The sequence below is a fragment of the Emys orbicularis genome, chromosome 1 (assembly GCF_028017835.1).
Source record: "Emys orbicularis isolate rEmyOrb1 chromosome 1, rEmyOrb1.hap1, whole genome shotgun sequence".
Taxonomy (NCBI): domain Eukaryota; kingdom Metazoa; phylum Chordata; order Testudines; family Emydidae; genus Emys; species Emys orbicularis.
This window is the reverse complement of record NC_088683.1, coordinates 372306204-372322470: the sequence shown is the minus strand read 5'-3', so window position 1 is coordinate 372322470 and position 16267 is coordinate 372306204. Positions and strand designations below refer to the sequence as shown.

The following is a 16267-nucleotide window of genomic DNA, read 5'->3' as shown; positions in this document are numbered from 1 at the left end:
CTCCCAGAGTAGGCTCAGGGCCCTGTGCCCCGGTAGCTCACATGCCTGGGAGCTGCAGAGCCTGAGTATGGTGAGGGCGGAGCCGGGGGGTGCACGGGGGCCGCTGACCACATGCAACTGCTGCAGCCTGCAGGAGCCCCTGGGGCCACGCCGGGCCACAGCCTGCCGGGGGGCGTGCCGGGCCGCAGCCTGGGCAGGGGGTGTGGCTGCTCCCCTCTAGCGGTGCTGCCGCCTTTGCAGGGCTGCTGCCCCCCTGTGCTGCGCCAGCTCCTCCATGTCTGGGGCTCGCCACCCCCACAAGCCAACGCTCTGGCTCTCCGGTGCCTCCGGAAGGCGGCTCCTCCCTGCCGAGCCAGGGCACCGCTTTTTTAGGGTTACCATATTTCAACAATCAAAAAAGAGGATGGGGAGAGCCCCACCCACATCCACTCCTTCCCACTTCCTGCCCCCCTCAGAATGCCCAACCCCCCCCCGCTCCTTGTCCCCTGGCTGCCCCCTCCTGAGACCCCTGCCCCTACCTGCCCCCCAGGACCTCACCCCCTACCTAAGCCTCCCTGCTCCTTGTCCCCTGACTGCCCCCTCCTGAGACTCCCCACCCTATCTGCCCCCCTAGGACCCTACCCCCTACCTGTCCCCTGGCTGCCCCAACCCTTATCCCCACCCCCAAACAGACCCCCGGGAATCCCATACCCCATCCAACCACTCCCCACCCCCTGAGACACCCCCCCCAAACTCCCAACCCATCCAACCCTCCCCCCGCCCCCTGACAGCCCCCCCAGAATCCCCTTACCACCATGCCGCTCCAGCCTCCCCTGCAGCGTGCTGGCGACACGACGCTGAGGCAAGGGCAGGTGGGAGCGGGGGAGGGACTCTGCCTGCTGGAGGCCAATGGGAGAGGCTAAATATGGCCAGGCACCCAATCAGCCACGCCGCACTCTGTGTCAGGGGAAGGGAGGGGAGGGAGGAAAAATCTCGGACGTCCCCAACCACTTGGCGCCCTAGGCGACCGCCTAGTTTGCCTAGTGGTTGCACCGGCCCTGCCCACATTCCTTCTGCAGCTGCAATGCTTATCAATCCTTAACAAGGAGAAGGGAAGGGAGAGGGGTTGCACTTTAGAAGCAGTGCATGCTCATGCCGCTACTCCCTAATACCATGTCTGCACACCAGCAGTTTCCCAGGTTTCTGCTTAATCCTTACATATCCCAACACTCCCCCACTCTCTTCAAAGAAGAGCCAAGGTGCCCCTCCTTCCCACACACTGAACGGCAAGGCATTCGTGCTGGAGGCCTTGGCTCCAATTAGCCTGATACCTTGGTCCACTGGTCATGCTATGGGGAAAGAAAGAAGGTTGGCCACAAAATGGGTAAGCATCACCTCAGGAAGGGCAGAGGGTGGAGCACCTGTCAGTGAAACAACTGTCCAGGCTGTTACCTGTGAGTCCTTTACGACTGATCAGGGGATAGATCCCACATTAGAGAGCACAGTGGTATCTGTCCTAGAGGGGGCCACAGAGGAGGAAACTGGAGGAGGAATAGGAGGGATACGGGAATCTCTTCACTGGTGACATGTGGGTGGGTTGATTCCAAGGACAGAAAGTCATGTTCAGCATCTGTGCACTCAGGCACCCAACCTGTGGTTCAGACTTTGAGAGGGAACTGACCTCTGGGAGGGGAGTATTCACACAACTGATCTCCAAGGGATAGAGAGAGGTAGGACGGAGGGTACCCCATTCCAAATCCCAATTTTTCAGGATTTTGCTCCTGACGCACTTGTGAAAACTAACTTCCCTCTTTAACACAAGATGTAGATCCTACTGAAGAGATTGTGGTCTGTTGAAATGCTAATTTCCCAACTGACAGAGGGGAGTAGGAAATTACCTGGGCTGCTAAGACACAGAAAGCAGCTATGGAGAGGACACACCCCTGAACCAAGAGAGCACAGATCACAACCCTCTTGGAAAGGGGTGGGGAAGGTCTCAGTGCTGGGAGTGGAGCTCACAAGGAAATCCTGTGGGGATGTGTGATGTTCCTCTGGTGTTATCTTGACTGGTGATCTGCTAAGTCACTGCAATCCTCTTACCCTATTCTGCTGTGAGAACCCCCACTCCTGGGCTGTTCACACACAGCCTCTAGCATGTAAGCTGCTCCCAGCTACATGAGTGAGCACTTTTGGCCAGCCACTGCTTGGACTGTGCAACCGAATGACACTAGCCAATATCCCTGGTCCCAGACACAACCCTAGGAACCTCCATCTTGCAGTGTCCAGTTATGCCCGCTGGACGCTGAAAGCTTCTATGAGTTCATCAATTTAACAAAGAAATTGATATGTACCAGGCTTGTTATCCCAAGGGGAGTCTCTGACATGCTTCAAAAAAATGCACTGCTTCAGGTAGAATAAACAAACAGATAGATTTTAAGTGATTACAAGTCAAAGCACAAGTCAGATTTGGTCAAATGAAATAAAAGCAAAACACAATCTAAGCTGATCTTAACACTTTTAGTGGAAGAGAGCGAGCAAGGCAACCATCTCTCCCTTTTATCACGTTCTTTCTTTCCTGTTGGCTTTGCCCCCCCCTTCAGAGTCAGGTGAGCATTACGTCATCACAGTCCGAAACTGACCAAAGGAAGGGGGGTGACTCATTCGAGAGTCCAACAGATCCTTTGTTGCTGCCTAGGCCATTGGATACCACACAATCATATTATAAGGATGGATATGCGTGTGCAGGGTGTTCCTCTGAGGTACAGAACGTCACAGGGTGGGGGTGGATTTTTTGCATGGCCATAAACCTGGGATTAGGAAGTAGCTCCACAGAGAGCTAGCCAACACAGAAAGTCTCCTTACATCCTTACCTCACCAGACTCTGGAATACCAAGACCCAAAAATGACCTTAGACTTGGATCCCTATGAAGTGGACCCTGAGGGGAAAGGAAACCAGTAACCAAACATATGTTAAAGTTCAGGGAAATGTTGAAAGACACAATGGGTATTGAAGAAACCAAACTCTCTAAGCAGAAGGTGTGATATAATAAAAATACTTGGAATTGCCTACCTGTGATAAAAGATTTTGCGGTGGTGTTAAATCTCATAATGCAAAGTTTGTTACTAATGGTAAAGGTTATAACAAAGAATTTGGTACTGATGGTAAATCATATGAAAAAGTGTAATGTGCATGATTTTTGACAAAAGCTTTAGGACATCCTAGGACAGTGGTTCTCAAACTTTTGCACTGGTGACCCCTTTCACACAGCAAGCCTCTAAGTGCGACCCCCCCTTATAAATTAAAAACACTTTTTTGTATACTTAACACCAGTATAAATGCTGGAGGCAAAGCAGGATTTGTGGTGGTGGCTGAGAGCTTGTGACTCCCCATGTAATAACCTCGTGACCCCCTGAGGGGTCCCAACCCCCAGTTTGAGAACTCCTGTGCTAGGAGTAGTAAACAAGAAGCCCTGTGGGGATACTGCTTCTCAGCTAACACCTGTAAACAGGCTCAAAGCTTGTCACAGCAGGGAAATGATAATAAACCTGGTCTGCTATGTGGAAGGGGAAACTGAGGCACACCACCCATGGCATTGATGAATATCTGTACTGAGTTATTACCAGCTGGAAAAACACAATGGTTAACAATGCTGCAGATACAAAGAGAGGTTTTCTAGCAACCCAGAGAAGGCACACTTGCTGACTTTTGAGATCACAGGTCTGACTACAAAGTATTAAAAGGTACACAGAACTTTAGGAAAAAAATGCGTGGGTAACACTACAATGTTTGCAACACTTGGGAGTTGTATGGTCAAAAGCTAGAGGGCCTTGGGCACACTGCCTCCGCATCACTCAGTGACTAACACTCCTGCAGTAAACTAAGGGGTGAGGTGTGACTCTCTGTGCCCCAAAGCAATACCCAGGCACCCCCATATTTACCATGGTGATATGATTATGAGGTGTTTTATATAAGGTATGTTATATAAGCTCTCAATGGAAAAGTTATGATTTGCTGAATATGATTACCTTATTTGTATGCATGTATTATTTTTGTACCTAAAGTTATCAATATGGACTATATACCAGTCCATATACCAGTCAAATGTGTTTGCTCCTGGGTAACACCCACAAAGTAGTTTACATCCAGTCTAGCCAGCACATTGTGGATAAACCATTCACGGTAATGGCCCATGTGACACATCACCAGAAATGGTTAATCGTCCTGCAGGATAAATGACTCAAATTCAACCATTAAAGACATATGTGTAGATAATGTTTGTGGTTTTGTGTATTTACATATATATGGGTAGTGGTCAACAATGTAATCAGCAGTCCTTGTCTATGCTGTATTCTCTTAATTCAGAGATCAAAAGAACATTCTAGCATTTAAATGAATTGTAAACATAGGATATCTCTGTATTCATCTCTCTTTGAAATATATAGCAACTCACCTGTTAATGGTGGAAAAACAGGCAATTGCCTGATGGTAATCTGTGTGAATAAATGATGAGGATGCTTAGGAAATGAGTGCCCGTTGTTCCCCAAGGGACTCCAACCTGTCAAAGAAGGCTTGACATTGTATAAAAGATCCATGGGTCCCAATGCTGTTTATCTCAGATCTGTTTAACTTTCATCAGGGGAAGTTTGAGTCACAAGATGAGATCCCAGTTAAGGTGGTACACCCTGAATGTGATATTGGACATTGGATTACAAAAGCTCACCATCTCTGCTATGTATCTGAATGTCAAGAATTGAACTCATGTCTGTATGTATGTTGATCTTTTAACCATACTCCCGCTTGTTTAGTTTAGTTAATAAGAGTTGGCTGTAGCATGTATTTGGGTAAGATCTGAAACATTCATTAACCTGGGCGGTAATGGGTCTGGTCCTTTGGGACTGATAGAACCTTTTCTTTTATATGATGAAATAAGGTTTTCATTAATCCTCATCATATCTGACTTGGGTATCGAGGTGGAGGCCTGAGGCTGGGTTACTTTAAGGGACCTGTGTTGTTGGCTTCTGGGTAACCAGTGAGGTATAACAGAAGCTGTTTTGGGCTGGCTTGGTAAATCTAAGTATTGGAATATCCACCAGCTTGTTGGGGATTGCCTGCCCCATTCTTTGCAGTTCACCCGAATTGAGTGACCTCAGCTGGCTCCCCTGGGACCCCGGTCACAGCCCATTAAAAAACACAATAGGCCTTAGAAGAATATTATCCCTAACTGATGGACTTTCCTGTGAACATTCTAGCCAGAATATGGGTAATGGCCTCTGCTATGACTCATCGAAGCATGCAAGGGCATGTGACCAGCCCATGTGACACTGGACTCCATCTTGTGCCTGTTCTTTCCCACTAACTGTGCTGGGGGGTTTGTTTGGGACAATGACATTCCCTCCACCTGGCAGAAGCTATAACAGGAGTAAGAGATAACATAACTTGGTCTCACTCCCCCCACAACTGAACACCTGGAAACACCTAATGAAAACGGACTGAACTGGGGCTGTGGTCCCAGGCTGAAGGGATTTCTAGCTTGCATATGGAAGACGGTGGACTGTTTGTACCATCAGGGTGAGACACAGCTTGATTCAAGTCCTGTTTAGTATATACAACTAAGATTGCATTTCTGTTTATTTCTTAAGTTACCAAGTTTGATCTGTATGCTATTACTTATAACCACTTAAAATCTATCTTTCTCTAGCTAATAGATCTGTTTTATTTATTTTTTACCTAATACAGTGTGTTGTTTGAAATGTAAAGGGGAAATCTGCTCAGGAAGAGGGGTTGGTGGGTTGTCCTCTCCACATTGAGGGCGGGGTGGATTGGGTAATAAACTTACACTGCTCAGCCTTTTGACCAGGGCAAGACAGTACAGCTCTGCGGTCCTAGGCTGGGGACCTGGGGGGAACTGGCTGGAGCCTCTCTATTGCTGGTTCATGAGTGGTTATTGAAAGCATTCATGTAACTGCAGCTGGGTGTGTCCCTGTCTGTGTATGGCTACGTAAGTGGAAGACCTCGAGAGAATTGCTTCTTGTCACAGCCTCACAATGTGAAAGGGGGTGCAGATTGGTATGCCAGAGGGCTTAGTAGTATCCCAGTTCCAGGCTGCACCCTGAGGAAGTCTGTCACACCCACCCAACGAACAGGCCCTGCTAGAGCATGAGTCAATTTCCCTCTTCTCATGCGCTCAGTTACTGACAGAGACCATGGTTACAGCAGGGAAGACAGGACTGATGGATTCTGTCTGTCATTCTCTGTGTGACCATGGCGAAGTCATGTCTCCTTGTACCTCCATTTACCTATCTGTAGAATGGGGATATGATTTTGCTTTTCTAGGTGTTTTGGACACTCTTCAATGAAAGTTGCTGCATGGTATTGTCAGGAAGGAGTTAAAATTTAGCCAACAGAAAAGACAGAAACTGCTAAGAAGCAAGGACATAATTTCTGTCAATACATGATAATTTAGCTAAGACACAAACTGCAAATCAAGCAGGAATAGACTTATATGGTCAAATGCCCGCCCAGTAAACCCTCCCTTCACAGCCCACCAGATATCTGTAAGCGCTCATCCCTACCCCCCGCCTCCTTCCCCCGCAAGGTAGCCATAGATGCTTGATGTAATAGGATTACCTCTATATGTACGTACTGTTCTTATTTTTATCTTTGGTCAGGGTTTTCTTTTGACTTATAATAATGTCTGTCTCTGTATGTACAGATAAATGCAAATGAATTGATAAGAGAATGTATATAACTGGCCACTACGGCACCATACCTTTTGAAGCTGCTTATCAATCTTCCCAGTACCGTGAATAAATCCCCTTCAGTATTGTCTGTGCTTGCCTGATTCTTGGGGAAAAGAATCTTTTTGTCTAACAGTTTGATGATAGTTACTAATGCGGATTACTCATCCCTTTGCGAGAGCCCCGTGCTCATGCAAAAAGTGTTTGTATCTCCCCTGAGTCATCTTTCTCCAGATCTGTCTGTCTACTACCTACCCATCCATTCAGGGCATTTACAGGGTATCAGACCCTATGGAGATCTTGGCATTATTTCCAGTTTTCTTACTAATCAATTATCATTTTTAAATATACAAAAATACACAGAACAGCCAATTCCTTTCTGCCTCAGGAGAGCGCCCAAGACTTCTCACCTCCCTTTGGGAAGGTCCCTTAATTACTGTTTACTCCTAAAGCTGGATAAAGAGCACAGAAGCATAGACATGGAAAGAGACATTGGCTAGAGTGTTTCCTGTCTCTAGCCTGTTTCCATCCATATGCTGCTTCTGCTCTAGAGGCTGCACAAACCCACAGGGATTGCACAGAGCTAGATTATAAATGGTGCATAGCCCTCTGTCAGCTCTCAGTGTGGGATGTTGTTGCAGATGCTGGGGTGAGAGAGGAGTGGGACACGGCTATCTGAGGGGGACTCCCAGGGAAGACACTTCTGTCTCAGAATTCACAGGTACCCATCTTTTCCTGAGGAACTCACCTGATCAACAAACCCAGTGCAATGTGGGTGTGATGGGACATAGAGTAAGTCTGTTGTCCTTTCTGCTTTGCAGAGCCATTAAACATGCCGAAGCCCTTGCCACAAGGCATGAGTTTGCTCCAGTATCACTGGCCAAAATGTCACTCTTTTCTGTGCACCTCCACCCACCCCAGCTGATGACCTCCACCCCCGCGGTGGCTGTATTTCAGTGGCACAGGGGTTCCTTCAGGATGAAAAGTGTTTGTAGATGGACAATAGAAGGACAAATTCTATGCCCATGGCCCATAATTTTCTCAGGCCCCACTGTGGCAAAAACTCCCCTTGGAGTAAGAACTGAGTAAAGACCTCAGGAGCCAGTGGTATGTTAATGCGCAGACACTGTTACCTCCTCCTCTTGCATTTCAGGGCTCTGACTGTTAAAGGGGGGGCGGGGGAGGCTGTTACCTGACTTTTATCTGCGGGAAAGCATGGAAGTGCTACAGCTCCTCACTGGAACAATTCTAAGAATTTTTCAAAATGGGCAAGACATCTTTTCTCCTAGCTTCATTTGAGAAGTCGGATGAACTGTTATGCCTGAAACGTTCACAGAATTATTCAGCTGGAAGGAAACACCCAGCATAGGAAATTTCAGTCCAAAGTTTAAAGTTTAAAGTTTGGCAAACTTATAAGCAACTGAAAATGAGGTCTCCTAATTGATGGTGTCAGACAGACTTAACTAACCGTGGTGCCACCAGCACCACCTACAATGGCCAATCCATTTGTGAATCCCATTCAGCTAAGTTCTTTTCTTCAATAATGTCTGTGGCAAGGAGTTCCATAGGCCAAATATGGATTATGTAAACAATTTTCTTTTCTTAATGTTATATGTTCAGATTGTCAATATAATTGAATGGTCCCTTGTTTGTGTGTTGTGGGACAGACTAAATATAAATGCCTCATTTTCTTTCTTTATATATAGATTCATAGGGTTGAAGGTCAGATGGAACCATTAGATCATCCAGTCTGACCTCCTGTGTAACACAGGCCATTAAATTTCATATGGTTATCCCTGTATTGAGCCCAATGACTTGTGTTTGACTAAGGCCTGGTCTACACTAGGATTTTACATCATAAAATCATAGACCCTCACGGTGAGAAGGCACTGCCTTATAAGATGCAGGATTTGTTGCATCAAAAGCATCCCATACAGATGACTATCCAGCTTCCGTTGGAAAACTTCCAGTGAAGGAGCTTCCACGTCCTCCCGAGGCATCTGTTCCATTGTCCTCCTGTTCTTACAGTTAGGAAGCTTTTTCATGAGATTTCATCTAAATCTGCTCTGCTGTAGTTTGAACCAATTGACTCTTGTCCTGCCCGCTGTGGCAAGACAGAACAACTTTCCTCCATGTTTTTATGGCAGCCTTTCAAGTATTTGAAGACTGCTGTCCTGTCTCCCCATTAATCTCCTCTTTCCAAACCAACCTGACTGGGTTCCTATACCTGGCTCATACGGCTTGCTTTCCATCCTTTTGAACATCTTTGTCATTACCTCCGAATCCTTTCCAGTTTCTCTACATCATTTCTATACAGCAGTGACCAAAATTGGACACAGTGCTGCAGCTGAGGCCTAACCAGCACTGAGTAGAGGAATATTATCACCTACCATGACTTGAATGCTCTGCCTCTGATAATGCAACCTAACGTTGCATTTGTCTCTTTTGAAAAAGCAAAAAAAATCCACACCCCTGAGAGATGTCACTGTATCAACCTAATCCCGGTGTAGACAGCATGAGGTCGATGGAATTATTCTTCAATCGACCTAGCTACCTCCTCTAAGCTGACAGGAGAACAATTGCTATCTGTGTCAGTGGTGTCTACACTGAAGCGGTACTGCAGCCCCCTGTAGCCTTTTAAGTGAAGACAAGCCCTTAAGCAGATCTTCTAGAAATGCATCGAGTCTGGATCTGCAGACATAAGGGGGTTGGAGAATCCCCCACTTCCCTTCACAGTTTGTCCCAACAGTTGTTCAACATCAGTGCTAAACATTTGGCCCTTATTTCCAAATGGAATTTGTCTGGCTTCAGCTTCCAGCCATTGGGCCTTGCTCTGCCTTTCTCCACTAGATTACAGAGCCTGTTATTGCTATCTAATATAAATAAATGAAGCTCTTTAATTCTATCACTGTCCAGCATTTTCTCCCACCTTGAATCGTTTCCATGCTTTTTTTTGCCTACTCTCCAATTTTTCAAGAGCCTTTTTGAAATATGGACTCCAGAACTGGTGCAGACTATTCCACCAGTGCCATGTGCAGCGGCAAAAACCTTCCCCTGCTCCAGCTCTCCACTCTCCTGTTTATGCATCCAAGGATCGAATCAGCCGTTTTGGGCACAGCATCACACTGGGAGCTCACGATGAGTTGGGTGTCCACAGTGACCCCTAAATCCTTTCAGGGTCCCTGCGTTCCATAATACAGTGCCCTAGTTTGTGGGCTGAGCCTGCATTGCCTGTTCTGAGAGAATAACTTTTCATGTGACTGTATTAAAATCCTTTGTTTGTAGGGGCCCAGCTCACCAAATCCTCCAGATCAATTGTTGTGCCTGCCCTGGCTCCCAGTGTAACCACTCTGCCAATCTTTGGGTCATCTGCAAATTTTATCTGAAGTGATTTCCTTTTTTGCTCCCAGGTCATGTAGGAAAATATTGAATAGCATCGGGCCTAGAACTGATCCCTGGAGAACAACACTTTCACTGATAATGTCCCATTGACAACTGCTTTCTGAGATCTGTCAGTTAGCCAGTTTTTAGTCCATTTAATGTGTGCAGTACTGCCCTGTATTTGCCTTGTGGGGGGGAGGGGGATGGGAGGGGATCTACTGCTGGCAGATTGTGTCCTTCTGGTTCCGAATGAGATGTGTGGATGATTGGTCAGTTTGTAACTCTGGTGTTCCTAATTCTAGGGTTCTATTGTAGATGCTCTTTAACATCCTCCTTCACTGCTAATAAGCTGGAAAGTATTTCATCACCTCATGTGATATGTGTACCTCATATTGCTTCTTTCCAAATGCAGAACAAAAATATTTCTTGAACACATCAACCTTTTCTGCAACATTAACAAGTTTCCTTTCTCCTTCTAGGAATTAGCCTAAACCTTTTCTACAATTTATTTTGTTAATATACTTAATAACCTCCTTTTTGTTATCCTTAGCCCTGCCAAGCATGGATTTTTCTCTGATGTTTTTAACATCTCTTATCAATTTTCATAACTTCCAATTTGTATTTCTTTATATCTATATTCCCTTTCCCCATTTGTGATATATTGCCCCCCCCCCCAATTGCTGCCTTCACTTTGCTAATGAACTGGGTTTTTAGCTAAAGTTGTCCACTTTCTTGGCTGTGGAATCATGGCTTTTTAGCTTTTAAGAATTCTGCCTCTGGCGGGACAGTACTGAGAGTATTAAGTCAGGACAAATTGCTTAGAACAGGGCAGTCACAGCCCAGAGCTGGATGTCCTTTATTATTAAGGCACCAAACAAGGCAGACAGAGAAGACTTTGGTCTCACCCCACTGGCTAACCATAAGTCATACAAGCAATTCCCTTAGACACTCCAGTTTCCCAGTATCACAACCAGTGCCACTCGGTATACCCCAGTAAAAGGAAAAAGGTTCTCCCAATCCCAAAGGACCAAGCCCCAGTCCCAGGTCAATATACAACTTAGATCTTACCCATAATCACGCTGTTGCCAATCCTTTAGAATCTAAAATCTAAAAGTTTATTCATAAAAAGAAAGAAATATAGATGAGAGCTAAAATTGATTAAATGGAATTACTTACATACAGTAATAGCAAAGATCTTGGTTCAGGCTTGTAGCAGTGATGAAATAAACTGCAGGTTCAAATCAAGTCTCTGGAGTACATCCACAGCTTGGATCAGGGCCGGCTCCAACTTTTCTGCTGCCCCAAGTGGCAAAAAAAAAAAAAAAAAGAAGATGAGCGACGGCAGTTCGGCGGCAGCTAAATCACGCCGCTTCTTCAGCGGCAGTTTGGTGGTGGGTCCTCCCTCTCTTCTTCTTCGGTGGCAATTGGGTGGCAGCTCAAAGAGGAAGAGAGGGAACGAGAGACCTGCCGCCAAATTGCTGCCAAAGACCCGGACGTGCCGCCTCAATACCGGACGGAGTGCCGCCCCTTTGAATTGGCTGCGCCAAGCACCTGCTTCCTATGCTGGTGCCTGGAGCCAGCCCTGGCTTGGATGTTTCATTCAGTCCCTTGTTCAGAGCTTCTGTTTGTAGCAAAGTTTCTTCAGAAGTAAGAAGCAGGATTGAAAACAAAATGGAGATGGTGCTGCTGCCTTTTATAGTCCTTTTGCCATGTGGCTTGTGCTTTCTTTGTTCCAACCACAAGCCACCCAGCACATGGTATGGAAAAACCTTAGAGTTCTGTCCATAGGCATGTGACCTCCTTTGTACAGGATTTGCTGCAAATATATAACAGTGGTTGCAACAATGATCTATAAGGTCACAGTTCATGTCAATAACGTCACATAGCTATCTAATGAATTCTTCTTAAATAACTCCCAATTTTCATTCCCATTTTTCTGTCTAAATTTTTCCTCCCAATCAGTTTTGGTGATAATTTGCCTCAGCTTTGGAGAATTAGCCCTTTAAAGCACTAAGTATCTACAGATATTATTAGTTGGGAACTCTTCCCTCTATTTCCACATTTATTTTATTCTCCTCTATCATATCCCCCTTCTTTGTCTCTTCTCTAAACTAAACAGTCCCAGGCTTTTCAGTCTGTTGGCATATGGCAGCCTCCCCCATTCTCATAGCCTGTCTTGCAAACTCCCTTGGTGTCAGACGTCACCGGTGTGGTGCTTTGCTCTGTCCAATGTTGATAACACTCGGCTGTGTATGTGTGTTCCCTCTGTATGCTGCCCTGGCTCTGCGCAGATAGCTGGCACAGCAGACCCTGAAAGAACCCCCAATGACCACAGACTCCGTAAGGTTGGAGGGCACTCGTCCAGGTTTATTGCTAAACAAAACACAGTCTCTAGCTCCCCGAATCAGATGTCCACAGTTCTGCTAGTACATATGTGCTCCCTGACAATGGAGTGTCTCAGTCAGTGGCGGGATTTACCACTGCCCCCTGGGCCAGACAAAGACAACTCCTCAGGGGTGCATTCTTATACACAGGTACAAACAAGTAACACATCACTCCTGACGCATTCATGTACAACCCCTCTGCGTGTTAGCGTGCCACCTCTCACCTGATACATGTTGGTTTGAACAAAACAACTCTAGCCATCATATTACCTTTTTGTCCCGTCTTTAGGATGGGTCAGCCTGTTCCTTATTATCTCTGTGGAATGTGTTCATACCGGGATGTTCTGGTACCATCCTAGAATATGTTTATATCTCTAGTATGCAGTATCTTTTTGATATGTATATTTTGCAACATCAGCCCTTTCCTTGCCAGCTTCTGTGAGCAGGGCCTGCCTCTGGCTCACAGCTTAACTTTACTTTATGTTAGCAAAGTCTTGACCATTACTTTAGTTCAGGCCTTAGGCCTCATACCGGGCCTCTGATATAAGGGTTTATGTTTCAGGGCCTCATATTACTACATCCCTTTCTATTTGCTTTATCCTTTATAGAAAATGGGTGACTAAAAATGAGCACATATCCAGAGCAGGTTATTCTCCATCCCATTCCTTCGGCATTCAAACATTGTCTTTGTTTTGGACACTACAGTAACTCCTTGCTTAATGTTGTAGTTATGTTCCTAAAATATGCGAATTTAAGCGAATCCAATTTCCCCATAAGAATTAATGTAAATAGGGGGAGTTAGGTTCCAGTTAATTTTTTTCACCATATATATACACACACACACACACACACACAGTATAAGTTTAAACAAACAATTTAATACTGTACACAGCAATGATGATTGTGAAGCTTGGTTGAGATGGTGAAGTCAGAGGGTGGGATATTTCCCAGGAAGCCTTGCTGCTAAATGATGAACTAGCACTCAGCTGAGCCCTCAAGGGTTAACACATTGTTGTTAATGTAGCCTCACACTCTAAAAGGCAGCACGAATAGAGGGAGGGGAGACAACATGTCAGACAGATACAGAGACACACACCCTGTGTGAGAGAGATGGGCCCCTTTAAGTACGATGACCCCACTCTAAGTACATTGCCCTTTTAGATCGGGAAGTTGAGACAGCAGCTGCGGCCAGCAAGCTCCCTCTGTCCTGAGCTCTGTCATGTCCCCTGCTCTATGGAGATGGGGTAAGCGGGTGGCAGGAGCAGGGAGGAGGATACACTCTGATATTAGTCCTCCTCTTCTCTCCCCCCCCCAGCAAGCAAGAGGCTCCCAGGAGGAGCTCCAAGGCAGAGGGCAGAAGCAGCACATGGCAGTGGGGGGAGGGACAACTGAACTGCCGGCATTTGATAGCCTGCTGGGCGGCTGCCACACAGGGAACTTAGGGGAGCGGGGAGCTGATAGGGGGCTGCCAGTCCACCCTGGTTCCAAGCCCCCACCAGCTAGCTGCAAAGGGCTGCGCTTTCCGCAAGCAGTGGACAAAGCAGGCGGCTGCCAAACAACATTATAAGGGAGAATTGCGCAACTTTAAACGAGCATGTTCCCTAATTGATCAGCAACGTAACAACAAAACAATGTTAACTGGGACGACTTTAAGTGAGGAGTTACTGTGAATGAACCAGTGTTTCCGTGGAGCTGCTATGTTCTAATTGGAATGTTTTTCCCTGGCACATGTCTTGACAGAGGTTTGGTTGTTTTCCACTCTCAAATTTTGAGCAACCAGGTGAATTGTGAACAGTCCCAAATGTGTAGGAATTACTGATGCATGGAGCACCATGGGATTAGGAATTGGCATTACTAGGGACAGTTGTTCATAATTAATTTATCTGAATAATGAAAGTGTCATTTATCAGTTTGTGAAGAGCGACCAATCTGCTACCCCCATGAGAACAACCTCCAGTAGTGTATGCAGTGTCTCATATTAACATTGTCTCTCCATCCAGGTATTTGTATTGTGACCATCACCCTAGACACTGGGCACATACAACAAGTCAGGGTAATGTACGGTACATGCAGGAGATACCGTTCTGCCTCAGAGTTGGACACCTTCTCCCCTACTCCATGTCAGATTCCAACACAACCGACTTCACCAACCCCTCCACCTTCATCCTGCTGGGCATTCCTGGCCTGGAGGCAGCCCATGTCTGGATCTCCATCCCCTTCTTCACCATGTACGCCATAGCCATCTTGGGGAACTTCACCATCCTTTTCATTGTGAAGATGGAGCCGAGCCTCCATGGGCCCATGTACTATTTCCTCTGCATGCTGGCTGTCAGCGACCTCATCTTGTGCACATCCATCCTCCCCAAAACACTGAGCATCTTCTGGTTCAATTCCAAGGAGATCAATTTCAGTGCCTGCCTCACTCAGATGTACTTCATTCATTGCTTCTTACTGATGGACTCTGGGATCTTGGTGGCCATGGCTTTGGATCGCTATGTGGCCATCTGCGATCCCCTGAGACATTCCACTACCTTGACAAACTCTGTAGTGGCCAAGATCAGTCTGGCTGTGGTGCTGCGCAGTGGCTTGCTCGTTCTGCCCTATCTCCTCCTAGCGAAGCGGTGGCCATATTGCAGAACTAACATCATTCCTCACACGCACTGTGAGCACATGGCCGTGGTGAAGCTGGCCTGTGCCGACACCCGTGTCAGTAGTTACTATGGCCTCTTTGTGATATTCTGTGTGATCATTCTGGATGTATTTTTCATTGCCGTGTCCTATACCCAGATCCTCAGGGCCATCTTCGGCCTCCCCACTAAGGATGCCCGGCTCAAGACTTTTGGGACCTGTGGCTCCCACCTCTGTGCCATCTTAGCCTTTTACATCCCAGGTCTCTTCTCCTCCCTCACGTACCGGTTTGGCCAGAATGTGCCCCTGCATTTCCACGTTCTCATGGCCAATATGTACCTCCTGGTGCCCTCCATGCTAAACCCTATTATCTACGGGGTGAAGACCAAGCAGATCCGGGACAGGCTGCTCCAGCTCTTTACTCATAAAGGGATCTAAAATTTTTTCCTGGTGCTCTGGCTCTCAGACCAAGCTCTGTGCAGAGCTGGCTGGTGACATGGTGCTGGGCCCCCTTCCCTGAATCCCTTAATGGCCAGTCAGAGAGACATTAAACCCTTTCCTGACCTCACCGTGCTCTGTCAGTATGACAAACTGGGAATCGGTCTCTGTAGAACTCAATAACACATAGGGGTTCTGTGACGTTGCACTCTATATGATTTTATGAAAATATGCTAATGTGACTGGAATATGCTTCATGCAAAAGGTCTCTTGTAAGGTATCATTGCAAAGCTTATAATCTACTAAGTGTGATCATCCTATTTGTATAAATGTACCACTCTTGTATCTGAAACTAGAAATATGAAATATAACTCTGAGGGTCTATTGTAATTATGCAAAGTGTGGGCCATTAATGGTGGTTTGGAATCTTGATGACTTCCATTAACCAGGACAATTGACTGCAGATGGTTCTGTTTTACCTGTAAGTCTTCCTGCATACCTGTGTGCTGGCAAGTGGGCAATGAAGTCTTGCAGTGACATGTGATCATGTCTCCTGAACTGGAATCCATCTTTAACCTGGTGCTTTTCCATTGAGAAGGGGGGGTGGGAACCCAGAGAGGGACAAAGGATTCCCACCTTATGCAAAAGATATATAAAGGGGTGGAACAGAAGAAAGAGGGAGAGCCATCATGAGGAATCCCCTAGCTACCACCTGAGCT

General features: G+C 46.4%; 1 protein-coding gene across 1 annotated transcript; it reads left to right on the top strand.

Annotated features, from left to right (window-relative positions):
- Positions 1 to 14549: 14549 nt before the first annotated feature.
- LOC135884013 (olfactory receptor 52M1-like) lies at positions 14550 to 15548 on the top strand. The gene has a single exon (XM_065411295.1). It carries the CDS (start codon positions 14550 to 14552, stop codon positions 15546 to 15548), a length of 999 nt encoding a protein of 332 aa, XP_065267367.1.
- The last annotated feature ends 719 nt before the right edge of the window (positions 15549 to 16267 follow it).

Coding starts and splice junctions, on each gene's coding strand:
- LOC135884013 (XM_065411295.1), top strand. CDS start 14,550: ATGCAGGAGATACCGTTCTGCCTCAGAGTTGGACACCTTCTCCCCTAC.